Below are 19,539 nucleotides of genomic sequence, written 5' to 3' on the forward strand. Positions count from 1 at the left end.
GCTTCATTATCATTGCTGCACATGGTGTGCTCATGCTCATCAATTTACATTGAAGAAAGTTGGGCTCAACACAAAATGACGTAGGACATAATTGTCCTAAACAGGCAGGTTCATGTTTCAAGATTCTGATCAGTCAGCCACAACCTCCTTTAGAATATTAGGGGCCTCATGTAGGCAACACCAAAGCCATGTAATCCTTGATCACCGGTTGCAGTTCACGACAATTCAACATAATTCTCAACCACTGTTACCACTGGCTTTATCTGTCATCACTCCTGTACTTATGACACGGCTGCTGAAAGGCCACTTAACTCTTAAGAGTATTAGCATTCCGGTAAGAAGACTGAAAATCAACTTTAGAGCACTCTCAGAGCAATTGCCCACTTGACTAAAAGCTTTCATTCTTGCCCCACAAGAATTAGCATTAGAGGTTTGATGGTTCATGACAGAGCCCATCAAAGTCATCATATTCTGAAGTCTTGACCACCCTAACAAATAAAACCAGCAGGCTAAAATCCAAGAGACTGTGAGCTCTACTTCCGTCTTAGACATGAAAGTTGGCTGGGTAACTTTGGGCCAGCCACTCTCTCTCAGCCCAACTCACCTCACAGGGTTGTGGTGTGGAAAATAGGAGGAGGAAAGAGTATGTTTGAGTTATTTATAAAAATAAGAAAAGTGGGATAAAATATCTAAAGAAAAATGCAGGAAAATGGGTAAGAGACTTAGGGGTGGGGAAGGAAAAGGAAATGGAAGGGAAGCTGCTTTTTCTCCATCGCTATTAACCGGAGTGAAAGTGATTGCAGTCATAAGAATGCGGTATTAACTGCAGCTACCAGGTCACCAGTCACATGGAAAATGCCATGTTCTGCTTTAAATGTTAAGGAATCATGCATGTCATCCAATGCTCCACTTCCCACTCATTCATCTAATTAATTTCTTTATACATTTTTTAAACCATCTCAATCTTGAAATATTCCAGGCGGTATAAGAGAACAATAGCAATGAGCCAATGCAATAATGCATGCATTGAAATAAAATAATATTATTTTGCCATATATATTCAACATTCTGAAGCTACCGGCCATCCTCAATCTTCAATGGGCAATGTTGACAGTAGAGACACTTCCCATATGGTTTTGTGTTATGTTTATTTCTACAAGCTTCAGTCCCCTTTAACATGTTGACAGCTCCATTATATCTGCCAACACTTTTTTTTCCTCTGCAAAACATACCATTATTGAAATGTCTCACAGGCTCAAAGAGCAGATCCAAAAACACCCTTATCTCTTCAGACAAAGAGCCTGCCAGGAATCTCAAAACAATAGCCATACGGGTCCCTGCCGATGATTTCCCTTGTGTTTTGCTTCCAGTTTTGTTTTTCATCCGTCCATACAGAATCCTTCAAGGGGTAAAAAGAAATCATGTTAGCTTTTCAGAAGCAATAGGTCCATAGGCAAAAGGCTCTTTATGTGCTAGTCCTAGCAGAAATTCCCAGCATGCCACAAACCGCAATAATCATCACAAATCAAAGAGGCAGTTTGGTGCAGTGATTAAGTGCTGGTTTAGAAACTGGGACACAATGAGTTTTAGTCCTCTTTTAGGCATGGAAGCTGGTGGGATCATTGGATAGTCACTCCTCTCAGCCCAATCCACCTCACAGGGTTTTTGTTGTGGGGAAAACCGTAGTAATAAATATCTTGAGATATAAAAGATAAAGATGCTGTCTGATCAACGATTATAATGAATGTTATTACAAAATAATTCACAACTGAAAGTTCATTCTTCCATCCATACTTACTAGAACTTATTTCATTCTTTGTCCACATTTATTTTATTTATTGATAATTTTATATTCTACAGTCTGGGCTGCATCTCTCCAAGCTTGACTGATATTGGAAAGCTAAGCAGGATCAGGCATGAAACTTTGACAGGACATCACCAGGAAACCTCAGGATTACAGACTACTGGAATGTTGAAAATAACCCTTTCTATATTGTTGTCATAAAATTATGGGCCAAGTTTGATTCAAATAACCCTAGATTTAATTAAACCCCTTTTTACATGTATATGGTAAACAGTTTTGCCTCCATTTTATTTTTACAATATCTCTGAAATATGTTAAGAGTAGAAAGTAGTAAATAGTTCAAAGTAAACTTCATGACTTAATGGTATTCACAGATAGCCTTTTTTTCCAATCCCAAATCAGCAATATAACTCTTTTACCACATTTGGTCTTCACCGGTATCTACCATCAAGCCCACAGTTGGGAAATCTGTCCTTTGTTTGATTAGAAATAAAGCTAGGTTTTATAATTTAAGAGAAAAGCCACTTTTTAAAAAATAAGTTGTGGTTGTAGTTTTATACAAGAACATGAGTTAAGTTAACAAGTTTATTACAAAGATAGTATGTTTACAGTAAAATCTGGACAATGGATCAGAATTTCCATCTTCTCTGTGAGGTAGGAGGTAATATTTCATTTTTAAACATACATCACAGCATGTATTGTCTGGTAAACTGTGCAGGTAGAAATTTAAAATATTACACTCTTAAGGAGTAAAAATACACATTGCCTAAAGCAATAAAAAGTAAAACAGTATTTATATTAACATATAAAAGTCCCTTACCTCATCAAAACAGGAATAAGTTCTGGTCGGTGCTCTGGTTTTACTATACTGCTTTCTTCAGAAATACTAAAATGAACTATTTCTTCTTTAAAACTCTTGTCTTCCAATAGCCGATATAAATTCTCTCTGTAGGTACATAACACAACTTAAACAAAGATTCTTTACATAATTTATTAAAATACAAGATCACAAACTTTTTAGTACTTGAGAAGATACACGTGAGAGATGCTTATTCAATCAATGACCAGCAAAATTCACAAAATATATAACATGAAAGTAAAATCAAATGCACTGGATAAAATACCAACACAACAAGGAGCCTCTATTCATTTTTAGTATGTTCTATCTATCTATCTGTCTCATTTTTAAATCGCTCATCTCCCTCACACTCTATAATAAACCTGTAACATAAACTAGTGTAATGATACAGTGTATGTCATTAAACCAGGCAAGTATTCATCTAAAATATTACAGTCCAAGAAATAAAAATGCACATCATCTAAAGCAATAGAAAGTAACACAATTACAGAATCTACAGTATATATTAAGTCTGAAGCTATATTTGTGAGTGTATGATCATATATAATTCAATGCAGACAAGCAGACATTATCTCTTACTTATAGGGCAGAAGATGTGGATGCTTGTAAGTCATGATACAATCAAGAGCTACTTTTTGTACATTTTGGTCTTGGTGGGTCAGCAGCTGAAAATAATGTTTTAAAACAAACCAGGGTTAAAACAGAGCTGTGTTATAGTAGCGTATTACAATCAATTCTCTTTCACAATTTACACTGTCCTTTTACTGAAGAGAATCCATAGAGCATAGTAATTATGCAAACAGCAAAATCCACAAGCAGGGAATGCTTTTGCCATTTTAACAATTGTTCTTATACCTAGAGTCCATGAACTTCAAAAATGTGCACCACTGTAAAAATCTGAAACACATATGTGCTCTCTTATAAGACCATTGGTCTTCTAATAATAATACAGCTCCCAACGACCGGTAAGATCCCAGAGAGTTGGTCTCCTCCGGGTCCCATCAGCTAAACAATGTCGGCTGGCGGGCCCACGGGGGAGGGCCTCCTCTGTGGCTGCCCCGGCTCTCTGGAACCAATTACCTCCTGAGGTCCGGACCGCCCCCACCCTATTGGCCTTCTGGAAAGCGATGAAGACCTGGCTTTTTTGGCAGGCCTGGGGCCGTTGATCTCGCTGCTGCAATCTTGCGAGACCCGGCCATGAATGGAGTATATGGGTTTTTAATTTTTTTTTTAAAACAACTTTTATGGTATATTGTTCGCATTATTTTTTGTTGTAAACCGCCCAGAGTCCCCAGGGAGTTGGGCAGCATAGAAATGCGACAAATAAATAAATAAACAAACAAACAAACAAACAAACAAACAAATAAATAAATATCATATCATCTAGACTCTTAATATCTATCTCTAAATTGTGGTAATGCTTCATATTTCCAACAAGGAATTTGAGAAAGGTAGTTCTAATTACTATAAAATGTTTTACATTCTATTATTGAACTCTACTGTAAAAATTGCACATTAAAAAGAATGATCCTCAAAACAGGAATCTCCAAGAATCAGCTCCTTGTCAAAAAGCATAATCAGCTATTATAATCTAAAAACATTTATGCAATCCCCATACTATCTCGCTTAAATTCTTACTTCTATAAGGCTTTTCCTTTCCCCCAAAAATTCATCATATACTTCAGCATTCCCCAATCTTTCTGGCTTTGATGACTGGCAGGAGGTGAGGGGATGGTTCCGCGCAAGTGGCGGGTGAATGTTCCATTTGTGCCTGCGTGTGCTCACCATTCACACAAATGGAGCTGTGCATGTGCACATAATCATCCCTTCCAGTTCCAAACAGACCACAGCCCGGTACTGGGTCACACCCCGCAGCTTGGGGACCCCTGATATACTTAACAAAACTCAATTCCTCTTCGACTATTTGACTTGCTGGGATAGGAGACAGCAAGCCTAGATCTTGCAGCTGATTTTTCTTAATAAATTGAAGGCTGATTTAAGCTATTCCTCACTACTATCATAATAATTCTACCACCAGCCAAGAAAGATCATAACAGAGCTCAGAAATTATTACTTTCTAATGTGAACTTCACAATTCAGTTGATCATGTGAATACATTTTGTTTTACTTTTTTCCCTTTTTATTTTTCTCTATCTTATGTTTGCTTTACTTTTATTTATTTGTTAAGCAACTAATTGCTTGAGAATAATTTAGTCACTTTCATGCTGGCTAGTAATTCTGGAAGTGGCATTCTCAAGTTTCTCTGGAGACATCAGGTTGGGAACAAATTCTGAAACAAAAAACTTTCCCAAATTATTTCCAAGCTGTAAGATAATAAATACGCATGTGTATTAAATCATTTTAATCATTTTTTAAAAATTAATCATTTTTAAAAATTCTTTACCTGAACATATATTTCATTCAATTTGGGTTCTAAATATAAAGCACGGGGATTTGAAAACTGAGTGAAAACTTGTAAGTGACTGATAAGCTGCCTGAAAAACAAAACAGAACAGACCAACTGTCAGTAAAAAAAACACCCAAAAACAACATTTGACTTTTGAGATGGAAACATTTTAAAACTACAAACCAATTTATCAAATGCTTTCTTTTAAATGTTCTTATGTACTTAAGTTTACATAGCTCTTTGCAAAGATCACTGGGTTATTTTATTGAATCTAGTATTGACTGATAGCCTGTCTTGGTTCAGATATTATGAACAGGAACAAGCCAGGACTGCACATGTGATTTCAGATGCCTTTGCTTCCATTCTGTGTTAGCTACATTTATGTCACCCAAACCCCATTAACGCTATCCTTAGCTAGTGATTAACAATAACAAAAAAGCCAATTCCATACAGCTTGAAATCTACTTCCATTAATCATATTAAGAATAAGACAGACTAGTTTATCTGGGTTTGGATGTTATGCTAAGCTGTAGAAAACTAAACACCTTTTTATCAACTAAAAACAGAAAATTCCAGTCTCATATTTCTTCCAGAGAAGGTAACACTAATGCATTTAATTTGGAAAAATCCAGAGGATCAATTTGTTGGTTAGACACTTCTAGCCCCTCATGACCCAAATAATATCATTATGCCATTGTTATTTATCGCTACTTGCTTCTTTGAGTTTTTGAAGCAGACTTTTGGAAAAAGTTATTAGAATTAAAAAACCAATTCTCACATCAGTACTGAACTGAGGGTCTTTGCTCTCTGAACTTGGTTGCTTTCTTGTAGACATTTCATTACACAAACTAGGTAAAATCATCAGTGATAGTAAGCAATGTGGTTTGCTCTCAAGTTTATATTCTAGTGGCTTGACTCTCAACTTCCCAAAACAGCGCCTTCAAACCATCAGTCGATACTATAGATGAGGACAAAATCATAGTCCCATTTGATATCACAGCCCTTTTCACGCCTACAGATCCAGACTTAGCCAAAGAATCTATGACCACATTGTTCCAAAGCACACCTGACTTAACCAAATACACAAAGGATCTCATAATATTGGGTGTTTTAATCTTCGTGTATTTGGTTAGATCAGATGTGTTATGGAGCAATGTGGTCATACATTCTTTCTCTGCCTAACCACATACTTCCAATTTGATGGACAAATTTACCAACAAATTAAAGTACACCTATGTGATCACCGCTTTCAGGCCTTTTAGCGGAGGTTGTTATGCAGTGTCTAGAAGCTACAGCACTTCCACAAATACAACCCAAATATGCTTCAGATATGTAGACACCTTCACCATAATAAAAAGGGGCCAATTAAAGAATATCCATAGAACCTCAACAACATCTATAAAGGAATCTAGTTTACCAGAGAAGAAGAAAACAAGTCACTCCCCTTCCTGGACATTCTGATCAGCAGAGATTATAATGGCAAACTGGAAACACAAGTGTATAGAACAACCACCCACAACAAGTGCTTCACTACCAAAGCAGCAAGCTAACCTCCCACAAGAGAAACTGTGTTTTGGAACTTTGTTTAGACAAGCACAAACTCACTGCAGTAACCTTGAACAGCAGAAAAAGGAAACAGAGCATCTATGCAACATATTCCAACAAAATGGATATCCACACAACTTTATCAAAAAGTGCCTACACTCAACCCAATACAGCACAACCAAATCAAGCCCTTAAAAGAGTAATGTTGCCATACATCAAGAACATCTCAGAAACCACCAACAGATTATCACAATCACATGGAATTCACGTAGTACACAAGTCAACTTAAAGTAAACAAAAAAACAAAAAAACCTAGCAGCCCCAAAAGAAAAAACGGGGGTCATCTACAACAGGGGTCCCAAACCCCCGGGGCCTTGAGCCATTCAGATCTAGATCACGGAAGTGATTAGCAGACGTGAGTACGAATCCCCACTTCCACGAGCAGCGGGCAAGTGCATGCACTTGTGCAGAACCATCCCCTCTCCCCACCCACTGTCCACTTGTTTTGGAAAATTATGAACTTTACAGATAACAGCCGTGAGAACTTTGTCTGCAAGTGGCTTGACTTTGGGCGGGGGAGGGGGGAAAGGAATACAATGGAACTTTTAAAATCGAAATAATATTAACTCAAAAAGAATAAAATGGCGCAGGAAATTAGAGAAATGATTAAATCGATGTACTTGTCATGGAAAATGGAAATAAGAGAAATAACTACAATGTTACACGGAGGATTAAAATCTGAGAGCACAAAAGCTGAGATGGAGCATACGCAAGCGGACAAGAAAATGAAGATGGAGAAGCAAGACATAGAGGCTGAAAATAAAGAAGATAAAGACAATGTGATTAAATATGAAGAAGTAACTGAACATGTAGATAGTAATAATAATAAGGAGGTTTTTAGAGATTACATTGGGATTAACAATGAAAAAAATAAAGAGGATGGAAAGAGACAAATAAGGAAGGGAGGATGGAACAGAAAGAATATAAAGAACTTAAATGATTACACTGGGATTTACAGTGAAAAGATAAAAAAGAGAGAAAAAGGGTGGAAAATAACAGGAAATATAGGGCAAAATAGAAGAGTTCAGGACTTTGAAATACAAAATGATAATACTGGGATAAATAGTGGGATAAACAGTGGTGAAACAAAAAAAAGAGAAAAGAGAGGGGGAACAACGGGAAATATAGGGCAAAACAGGAGAAATCAGGATTTTAAGGCACAAAAGGAAAAAAGGGGAAAGAAAAGGGGAAAAATAAAAAGGAAAAGGGAAAAAAGGAAAGAAATGAAAGAGGAATATGATGTATATGACTAGAATTGAAATATGAATTGTAGTAAGAAATAATGTTAAATCATATGATGGTGAAAATGAATTGAAAAATAATTGGAATAATAATTGAAATGTTTTTAATGGTTTACGGTGGTGTGTGTACCAACGATTAAGTGATGATTTGGAATAATACAGGGGGAAAGCTATATAATTAGAGGATAATAGTTAAGAATATTTTTAAATTCAACAAAGGTTTTTTTTCTTCTGGTTCATATATAAATGAAAAATATATCTATATAATCAATTGATTTATATTAAAATGTTGGATTGTATTAGTTAAGGAAATGTATGTTATAAAATAAGTGAGTTTATTATTAATATAAGAATTAAATAACTGTAACACCACATAATTAATTAATTTGATGATGGCTATAAAAATTAGCTGATAATAGGAAGGAGTTTAATATAGAATAGAAGGGAAAATGGAATTTGGTCAAAATTAGAGATGAAAATGAAGGGTAATATTGGTACAAAATAGATGAAAATAAATGTTATGGCAAAAAAGGAGGTATAGAAATTGTAATTTTAGTTGAAAGGACTAAAAATTGTTTAAATTTGTTAACCGGCTGAATACTTTGTTCAGCAAAAATACATTGTATGTTTGTGTGTGTGTTTGTGTAAAAAATAAAAAAAAACTTTACAAAAAAAAAAAGGAAGTGATTAGCGGACGTGACTACGAATCCCCACTTGCACGAGCAGCGGGCAAGTGCATGCACTTTTCATGACTGTTTCACGATTTCTTGACTACAGTAAATTTTTAAGCTTAAAATGATAAAATTGACCACTATTTCAATTCTGCTGAAATTTCATGGGGTTGGTCTTGCCTGCTGAAATAATCTTAATTTTTTAAATATTGAACAATAACTTGTTTTTGTTGCCTTTTTCACCTTCAAAACTGTTCCTTAAATGTTCTCACTTTTTCAATCCAAACTATATTTCTTCTAGTCCAAATTTCTTTTGATATATTCTGCATTTAAGCTAAATAAATAAGAGGACAGTATACAATGTTTGCATACATCTTTCCAAATTTTGAATTATTTAATTGCAACATATTCCATTCTGCTGCTTCCTACTTATCATACACATGTGGAACACCCAGGTTTTTAAAGAGTTATCCACAAACATAAGCAATTTACATAGTCAGTAAGTGAACTCCTTTCACTTTGTCTCTGATTCATCACTGGAATCCCATGTTACAGTAAATCATGGGCTTGATTAACAAATCAACATGAACCTGAATTGTGAGCCTAATCAACATATGACTAAAATGTTCTATTACATATTCTAATGACTGGAGAAAGAGAAAGAAAGAATTAAGAAACTATGCAAGGCATGTTACAATTGAATAACAAGAACCACAGGCTAAATTATATTTAAATGCAAATTTTCTTACAAGTTTTGAAGAAAACCCTTATCATTTTCATTGCAGTTAAGACAAACATACTTTGTTGCCGCCCTTCTTGTTTTCTTTTTTGGCATCTCTTCAGTCATTTGGCCTTCAGAAGTTTGCTTCTCTTCTTCAAAGTCATGTGACTCATCCTCAGTTGTGTCTTGAAGATCCATTTTCTCTGGAAGATCTTTTACATCCTCACTACAACTGCTTTTCTTTCTAAGGTCTTGCACTGGGGCTATTTGTGAATCAGCAGGATAATACTCATTGCTGTAATAAAACAAAATAGAGGAGTTGGTCTTCCTGTCTATCTTTTTTCAATTTATTCTAGTAACTTATTTGTGCCTCAGTAAATAATAGCCCTGTTGTGTCACTGTTACTCTCTGTGGCCCTACCTCTCCCTCTGTTTTAATGTCTCTGTTATGCACACAAGTGTCAGGCAGACTCTTTACTTTTCCTATTGATATTGTACTTCAAGGAAGACCAACTAGGAAACAAAGCTATAATAAACTACTTTTATTATAGTGTTAGTAACAGAATCTTACACAATTGAATGCACCTCCGCCAGCCCCCCACCTTTATCTACATGAAAACTGAGGAGGATCAGGTCTGAGGCATTTTCTCAAAACTGCATTTCTGCTTTGGACTTAGATTTTATTTGCCTAATCAATGTCTTGGTTGCAGCTTTTGCTACTGCTCCTAAAAGTTATTCTCACAGCCCACTACACACCATGGTCTGTTTGTCATGAGTGCTTGGAGCAGGGGAAGCAGCAAGTACAGTCAGACGTCCTTGTTGATAAGTCATAATATGAATTATTCCATCATATGCTTATATTTTTTTAAGAGTAACCAAGTACTTCCAACAGTGTCTGTGAAACATGTATATACAACATTTCTTCCATAAAAATCCTCACTTACTTAATAAATCTTAGTAGAAGTGGAGAAAGTTCTCTTGACCTGGATTCTACCCTGTATGCAAATCTTGACATTGCTTTCCAAAGGAGAAACCTAAAGTTTGTATGATCCATTCTCTCGTAACAGCATGTCTGACATTTCAATTGCTCATCATACACAGCTCTGACATGATGCTGATAGATTTCCTCACTTCCAACATCCGTAACAGTTTTTGGTTCTTCTTCTAGCTCATTACGTAGCTCTTTTTCTATGGAAAAATCACCAAAATGAGCATTAAATCCAAAATAAACATCTTTTTAGTCATGCCAGCTAACCTATTATTGCAAATTTACAGAAAATCTATTTATAGTCCAGGTTAATAAAGAATTTTTAAAAACTTAACATTTAAGAGTTCCACTTTAGTGAATACTGTTCAATCACTGGGGTTCTGCAGCAGGCCCAGAAAATTGGGTACTTCCAGAAATTGAGGCCTCCTATCAATAAAAAATAATTGTTTTGTGTTCTTTGAGAGAAAAAATAAAAAATAAAATTGCAAGTAACAATTCCAGATCACTGCAAGCATGCCTGTTTTGCCACTGGAACCTGAGAGAGAGGGGGGGGGTAGGGGAGAAAATTCCTGAAGAATACGAAGTCAGGCACTATTCGATTAGTTAACAAGCAGCTTTAGCCTTGTCTCCATCATTATTAAATCTTTTATATGACAATGTCTTACCAGCATAGGATACAGCTTTTTCCAAATGTTCATAATAAACTTTCCAGAATAGTTTGTTTTCCATTTCATCTGCATGGGACCTAATTTAAAAAGGGATTTTATTTTTGAAAAAAAAAAGATAACTGAACAAATCAACTATTAACTACCATAGGCATGTCTTATTTTCTTCACAGAAAATAAACTATTTTGCAATGTTCTTTCCTTAATTTATGGGGCTTTATTCCTATTGTATCACAGTCCAAAATCATTTTGCTGTATTTTTGAAAAACAGAAGCATAAGAAATCTGATAAATATATCTAACTTGCTCATATCATTCCATAATCTGATTTGTTCCAAAACTGCAAAGTAGTTGAACACGAGAAAGATGGTACTGAAATATTCAGGAAATGGTGCTTCATTAAGTCACAAAGAGAAGGGAAAAAAGCCACCATGTTGGGATTATTTCTTAATTCTTTTCTCTTTGAAAAGTTTCTGCTTGTTCAGTTTTCTTTTGCACAGTGAACTGATTTTTTTCTTTTTATTTGTGGTCATTCTTCAGCATGTGCTTAAATTTCAGTGCCAAATGTTTTAGTTCGGCCAGCTACTTCTGAGAGATATGGTACTTATTGCTCACAGCACAAACACAGATCAAGAACTCATTTTAAGATTTATGCAACATCTTGTGCAACTGGGATTTCAGCTCTTTCCTCATCTCCACTCATGGAAAAGCTCTCTGGATTCAGCCTGCTCGATGTTTGTCATATGTGAGCGAGAAAGGACAGCCATTCCACCCAGAAACTCAATTACAGAGAGGGATGAGGAACTTGGTTCTCTACTCTTTGATTGTGCAAGAAGTCCTTAAACTGCACTGCTGCAAACATGAAACTGCACTCCTTCACTTCTCAAACATCTGCTCATTAAGAAAATTTCCTTCCCACAAATGTTTGGCATCATTCATTTTCTCCCGGACTCAAGATGAACAAAAGACTTTGAGGTCACATTCTAATTAATGTCTATGGGTGGAACCAACATAATTCTATAGGACTAAATTCATTTATGAAACAAAACAGTTTAGAACTGTTTTGTTTTGTTAGAACTGTTTAAAACAGGTAGAACTGCAGTGTGTAGATGCGGCAAAAAAACCAAAGTAACGAGGAATGCAATTCTGCAATAGTATCTTCATGATGAATGTGAAAGCTACGATTTTAAGTTAACTCAAGCATTATATACTATCTATTCATATCATATGAATCATATGATTCATAGTATATAAATCATCTATTACATTTAAAAAAAACTCTACCAGATGCCAGAAAATAGTAAGCTGAAAATTAAGAAGTCATATTTCTCATAGGCTGAACAATGTTAATTATCCCCTCCTTCAAAAGAACGGCACATTCAACAGTCTCACCAGAAATAAGACATTTACTTCTTTAGCACATTAAACTAACTCTCCATAATTCACAGGTTTATGATACAATTGATTTTTGTCCTTATTTATAACTACGTAACTTTAGAACTATATTTGCTTTTCTTTCAATTCAAAGTGACATGCACTACATTCTTTCCTACAACAATTCCCACAACAAAAGTTGGGCTTAGAGGGACTGATCCCACATCACCCAGTGAGCTCCCATGGCTTAGGCCTGAGCTGAATCTGAATCCTTAACCACGATACCCAATTTGCTCTTTTCCTTGAAAAAACAAAGACTTACCTTATAAGCTCAATCACAGGTTCCCACAGTGGACTAAAGTTGATATAAAGCATTCCCAATAAATATCGAAGAGGCACCTGGAATAACACGCTAAAATGTTTGATGACCTCTTTCAAAATCACCACTATTACATATTTAACAAGATCATTGGCCTACAAAGATATTCTTCTTAAATACCGTCAGTATATTAGTATCCAATGCGTTAATTTTGTGAATTTCCTTAAATTCTAATAAGAATTAGCATAATAGTGGACTTTCCTGAAATCTTGGACTACATATATTATATCCTCTTTTATTAGGTACACATGTAGTCATTCTTGTATCAACAGCTGTTTTCTTAGAAGTTAATTCTTAATCAAATTTTGGATGACATGCCAGCTCATACTAAACCGCTTGACCAGTAACATACTGTGGTTATGGACTGTGATTAATGGCTCTTTCTCTCATCACAAAGGATGTTTCTTTCCAGCTAGTACAGTAACTGAAGCCACAATACCACCAAGTGCTCCATGTAAATGTGGTCTGTGTTAAAAAGGGAAAATGCACTGAATCCCTCTTCAGCCTAGTATTGCAGTATTGTATGCAAACATCTGACAATTTGACAGTCATTTGGTTAAGAAAATAAAAATAGTATTTCAGACTTACCAGAAAGATAAGCTACTATAATTAAATAAAGATAAATGTTTTTGCTTTAAAAACAACAGAATAATTGCCCTTGATTTGAAACCTAATTGCTAACATAAATTAATCATTAGCTGATACCTCCACATAAGCACAAATTTATTTGATCAGAAAATAAAAATAAAGATGGCTATGATTTCTATATACCATGGAAATCCTGGATCTTCACCACTGGTGTGAATTGATTTTGTTTCTCATCACTTTATTAAAGCTATTATGATAATATACAAAAACTGCATGATCTGCTGGTAGGAAAATGCAATTATGCTAAGACTTTTCACAAAGGACACTTTTTTACCTCCTGCAAAGCTCCCTCGGGGATCATGGAGCACACCAAATCATGTCTCAGCTTACTCAGGTAGAGCAGCTTCTCACGATAATCATTGATATTTGCTGGCACAAGTTCAGCTTGAAGCAACATACCAAATAACCCCACATCCTTAGCAAAAAAAGAAAAAAAAATGCATGAGAAAGTTTCTTCAAAACCAAATGCATTCATAGCTTATTTAGCAGAAAGTTTCCTAATCGTTGCTAGAAATCAACTGATAATCCACTATGTCAAAAAACATTCGGTGAAAAGAAATTTAGTGCATGAATATGAATAACATCAAATATAACATCAAAAAAACCCCATCACCTCACTGGTGGGCTGCAAATTTTTTAACAACCGGTTCTCTGCCCTAATGACTGGCTGGGTGGGCGTGGCCAACTCAATGTCACTTATGTCGAGGGACGTTTCACCTCGCCTGCCCTCTCATGACTTTAGGGATTCTGCAACGGTTGTAAGTGTGAAAAATGGTCATAAGTCACTTTTTTCAGTGCCATTGAAATTTTGAATGGTCACTAAATGAACTGTTGTAAATCAAGGATTACCTGTACAAAAATACAAAAAGCTTCTTTGCTTCAAGAAAGGTGCCCTAAATACTAGTCATTAGATGAGAAATGGGGGAACACACACTGAAGATCAATGAGTCACAGCCATCATGGAAACCTAAACCATTCTGTCTGAATACCTTCCTTTTTGTCAGCAATACCTGCAACCTGGAGTTACAAATCAGGCAGGTTGCCAGAGCACATAGAGAAATTAAAATAGTTAAAATACAAGGATAACAATCAGCAGCCAAGTTACTCTTGCTCATAAAGTGAAACCCTTTAGCAGAGAGGTCATTTAAGCTCTCCAGAAAGTGGGTGGGCATATTTGGGCTACAAAATGCTGAGCTAAAGAGACATATTAACAAATTAACATCTTGAGTGAAGGCTAATCCCATTCTGCCTTTGTTCAGACCTTGCTGCAGGGAATTTTTGCCTATGAATATAGCTATCTATCTCTTAAGTGCTGACATCTTCTGTGGGCTATTAAGGAAGGTGGGGGCTGCTTTCTCTCTCTAAGAAAACATGTTTCTCCATTTCTCATTCAGGGAAATATATTCTTCCTTTTTAATACTGTGTTTCCCCGAAAATAAGACCCTGTCTTATATTTTTTTGAACCCTGAAATAAGTGCTTGGCCTTACTGCCATGCTTAAAGCTTAAGCCAATTGGGCTTATTATCAGGGGATGTCTTATTTTGGGGGAAACAGGGTATTTCTCAAAATATTTCATTCTTCTAAGAGAGGGATGGGTGCTAACTTTCTACAATCGGTGCCATGTTACTATGCTATATTATCATGAGAGAAAACTAAAACAATCCACTTATTATCAGTGAGCAATCATGTGCCTTGCCCACTCCGAAGCAATGCCAGAGACTCCTGTCCCAAAAGTGCTTTTTCAAGAGGCAACTGGACTTTCTGGAAACTAAGAAAGTCCAGTTGCCTCTTGAAAAAAGCACCTTTGGGACAACCATGACATGGATGACTGAAGAATCCCCATAGACAAGAGACTCCTGTGCTCAGAGAACTGACAAAGCATAGTTTCCCACCCAGGAGAAGCAATCATTAGATCCATTTGCACCACTTAAAGATACCAGCTGGTCTCACTCACCCCACAAGATAACCTTAGGTAATCATCCAGATTTAAGGAAAGATCACATGCCCCCAGAAAGGCAGTAAAAAAATCGGACAGAATGCCAAGCCTGTCAGCCATTTCTTCTATGGCTATGCCAATCCTTCTGTAAATAGCTGTTCCAGCTGTGTTGGAAGTATACTCCAAAAAGCTTAAAACAACCCTTTAACAATCTTTAAGAAAGTCAAGCCCCAGGAATAAAAGTACCACAAAAAACTCGGGGGGAGGGGGAGCACTCCGGACAAGCTCAGTCTACAGACAGAAAGTCTGGGCATAAGGTTTACAATGTAACAAGCTTAACCCAGAGGCAGTTTCTGAAAACACTTAAAGCAGCACGGCAATTAAGATAAGGATTAGGCTAGAAATACAGGCATACCAGAATGTTTCCTTCCTGCCTCCCTTGCAGGATTAGCCCTGTAAAGTGGGAAAAGATTTCTTCCAACAACCAGTTCTCCGAACTGCTCAGGAAATTAACTTCTCCCAAACCAGTGCATACCGGTAGCAGCCCATCTCTGCATCACCCTAAACTTAAACCAGAGCTCTTCCTAGCAATTCATTATTGGTTTAAATCAAGGGTGGTATTCACTTGCCTTCGCTACCGGTTCGCAAATGTGAGCGCATGCCTCCTCCACACATGCGCAAAGCCTTCTGCGCATGTGCAGAGGGTCAAAAACAGAACATGATGACGTCCGGACGGGTGGGCGGAGTCTCCCGCCGCCACCGCTACCGGATTGCACTATCCGGATAGAGCCAGCTGAATTTCACCACTGGTTTAAATGAAAAAAAAAGAAAAAGAAATTCTACTAATCTATAAAATATTTTGCAGGAATCAAACCTTCACCAAGTGCAAGTTCTAAATGCACCAAAAATAATGGCCTACCAACATTCAGAAATATAAGTTAGAGAACACTACTAGACCTATGCTATGGTTTATCTATCACTGCAATTTTAGCAGTTTTAGGAACACTGGAGAAGCCTCTTTCCGCATGAATGCTGTACCATTTGTTGCACTAAATTACTATTTGAACCATTACCTGAGTTCCTGTTGAAAGCAAGTCATCAAAACGACTTAAAATCCGTATGGTTAGCAGTCGCACCTGTTCCAAAGATATCATGCTTCATTAATTCATTTAATAATATATAAGCCAGCAATAGATAACCTATGTCTCCAAATATTTTTCGCTTCGTCTTCCATGAGCTTTTGCCAATCTCACTAAAGTTAGTAATTTTTTAAACTCCAAATTACTTGGATAGGAATAGTGTATTCCAAATACAATACATATATTTCTTCCCTGTTACCTATCATACTTAAATAGGGGTTTTTTTTGCCGACAAGTGATCTATGGTCACACCTTTCAGACTAATAATTTAATTTATATCAAAATCTGTTACATCAGATGTAGACAATATAAGGAAGTAAAAAAATGAATATCCATTTCTGTATTTTTAAAAAATTGCAATATATTACTATCATGGAAAAAAGTAGTACAATTACAAATTCTGACTTCTTGGAGAAAATATCAAGCTGATAATTTATGTTTAAGGTAAAATGGGTGAAATCATATTTTAATAGGAATTCATGTTCTACCATCCCATCTTCTATTCACCCCTCAAATTGAGTTTCTTGCAAATAGCTATCCTTAAGATCCGTGAATGTGATTATAGAGATTTAAATATCCTCCAATGTTTGTTCTGTATCCTGATTTATTTCTTTTGAGTTATTGCCAAAGACCATTCTTGTTCATCTGGGTAGTGACAGAAGGGATTCAACACAAAGTATTATATATGTAACACTAATTGACATGAGGGTGAGAACACATTAGATGCCACCAGACTGCTGATTGCAGTTTTACTGCACCTTCAGCAGCAGTGACTCTTTGTGAAGCAGGAAAGAGTGGAAAAGATATATATATATGTTGGGGATCAGCTTACTTTAGGTACACTGGAAGAAATATTGAATTGCAATTTAGAAAATAATTCCATCAGAGTCTCTTTAGACAAGTGTTCGTGATAACCACACAATGCTAATCTTGTAAAATAGAGATCAGCCAACAGTAAGGCAGATGGTTCTGAGGGAAATGTCCTAAGGAAAAAGAAAACAGAAATCAAGATACATTTTAAAAACATGAGTTTTACTTTATTGTACTTTGTTATTGTCTTAACTCAACCCCAGGCTTTCTATAAAAATCATCTTACATTCTTAGTGGTATGGAAAAAAGGATGGCTAGACAGTGCCATTTGTGCAGTGAACATGAATTTGGGCAAACTGTGGGAGAAAATGGAAGACAGGGTGGCCTGGCATGTTATGATCCATAATATTGTGAAGAGTTGGTCATGACTTAGTGACTAAAAACAACAGAGCTGGGGATAGGGAGGAAAAAGGAAAACAAGTAAAGGTACATGGACATTAACTGGCCAGTTTTAATGGAAGGGGCCAAACGAGATGTCAAGCTGGCTCTAGCACCCTCTAAGCACAGAATCTTGTTCTTCAAAGAGCAGTTTAGTATGATAGTCTCCAAGAAGATGGAGGATAAATTCAATCCAGTTGTTAGCAATAAGCAAATACAGCAGTTCTGCTGTCTGCTTTCAAATATTTAAGTTCTTCTCCTGCATTACTTCATTTTAATCCTTACAATACCTTTACACAGTTATGGTATGTTTTATCTCTCATATTGCAAATTTAAATGACAGCACAACATGGTTGCTTTAATGCCATCTATTAAATTTATGCCAGGGTAAAACTGCACTTTATTATTTGCATCTTAGTCTTATATCATTTTACCACACTGGTTCTCAGGTTATCAATAACCTATAAAGAACCCATGTCTTATAGAACAATTGTTTTATCTGTTGCTAATGATGTTGATTACTCCCTCACTAACATGCACATCAGTGACAGATATGATGGCAATGACAATCAAACCTAAGCACAATTGATTACAAAATTAAAATAAAGCTCATGCAGCAGCAAGCTGTATGAATCCCATTACAGGATTTGATATAAGCCTCCTGAATTTTGCTCCATATCATTTTTACCTAAAACTTTAAGCTTATGGGAACTGAAATCCTTAAATACACAGATGCAATTTTTCCCAGCACAGCTATATTTCCAACGACCCTTTACAATAATTGGAATTTCTACCATGAAGTATTTTTTTCCAGTAGTCTGAAAAACTGTCTGTGATTATTAACCTTGGGAAATTTCTACAGGGAAAGAAAAAGTCCTATTTCTGCTGTATAATATGGAATAAACACCAATTGTGTCTTTTACACATTCCATGTAAAAAAGAAGTTTCAACAGATGTTAAACTCTAGGTCCAGCAATAAACATGTAAATATTAAACACAGTACAAGTAGTCCTTGGCTTATACCCATTTTTTCAGCGACCATTCAAAGTCAGAGGACTTCTGAAAAAAATCCAGCCAATGCAGCATCTCCATAAGCATCGCTGCAATTATGATTGCAATGGCAGCTGCAGGAAGCCATGGTCACATGATTGCTATTTGCGACCTTCCCAATTTCCCACAAGAAAACTGAATAGGAAAACCAGCAAGAAAGGCCACAAGTCACTCTGCTAATTCCCTCCCACTTTTTTTCTTGGTTGCACCATCCCCTGACTCATGCAAAACTTCACAGGCTCTCCCCCAGCTTCCTATGACTCACATACACCCTGCACAGGCCCTCCTATGCTCTTCCCTGGCCTCTTCAACCCCATGTAGCATCCCGGTGCCCATTACCTTGGACTTCCACCTCTTCCCACTTAATCACTCACACATCTTGGGGTTATAGCAGCAACTGGGACTGTCCGGGATTGCAATCATTAAGCAATGCAGCCACATGACATAGTGCTTTATGACTTCATCATGTAGCAGCAACAATCCCCGCCCAACTGTTGTCATATCCCAAGGATTACCTTTCATTTCTAATCAATATATATATTTCCTTGTCTCAGAAACTTCAACCTAGTTTTGGGTAACAATATAGAATAAAATAGGCTAACTTCAGTTAGAGTTGCCATTTCATAGGGAAATGTTTTCCTATTATACATACATCAATAAAGTCTTTACACGTTCCACTGGTAACATATCTAAAATTTCCAAGGATTCCACTAAACTAAGAAGCGTGCTCACAGCTTGACAAGCCACAAACAAGTTTCCTGAGAAAATGAAAAACAAATTGTGTTTTAGTCCATATGCCCATTTCA

At 36.3% G+C, this 19,539-nt stretch overlaps 1 protein-coding gene across 1 annotated transcript in view; it reads right to left on the reverse strand.

Moving 5' to 3' along the window:
* Nucleotides 1-19,539, reverse strand: part of UTP20 (UTP20 small subunit processome component) — an 81,280-nt gene that overhangs the window by 36,727 nt on the left and 25,014 nt on the right. Inside the window, exons 15-26 of the mRNA XM_034403173.3 lie at nucleotides 19,386-19,491; nucleotides 17,268-17,418; nucleotides 16,370-16,432; nucleotides 13,635-13,775; nucleotides 12,656-12,732; nucleotides 10,961-11,040; nucleotides 10,252-10,495; nucleotides 9,388-9,603; nucleotides 5,068-5,158; nucleotides 3,243-3,328; nucleotides 2,625-2,750; nucleotides 1,233-1,399 (exon numbers count right to left, since the gene is read on the reverse strand). Of these exons, the coding sequence (XP_034259064.1) occupies nucleotides 1,233-1,399; nucleotides 2,625-2,750; nucleotides 3,243-3,328; nucleotides 5,068-5,158; nucleotides 9,388-9,603; nucleotides 10,252-10,495; nucleotides 10,961-11,040; nucleotides 12,656-12,732; nucleotides 13,635-13,775; nucleotides 16,370-16,432; nucleotides 17,268-17,418; nucleotides 19,386-19,491 (1,548 nt within the window). The remainder of the gene's footprint in view (nucleotides 1-1,232; nucleotides 1,400-2,624; nucleotides 2,751-3,242; nucleotides 3,329-5,067; nucleotides 5,159-9,387; nucleotides 9,604-10,251; nucleotides 10,496-10,960; nucleotides 11,041-12,655; nucleotides 12,733-13,634; nucleotides 13,776-16,369; nucleotides 16,433-17,267; nucleotides 17,419-19,385; nucleotides 19,492-19,539) is intronic.

This window comes from Pantherophis guttatus, chromosome 7, assembly GCF_059756535.1.
Source record: "Pantherophis guttatus breed Tessera chromosome 7, ASM5975653v1, whole genome shotgun sequence".
NCBI lineage: Eukaryota > Metazoa > Chordata > Lepidosauria > Squamata > Colubridae > Pantherophis > Pantherophis guttatus.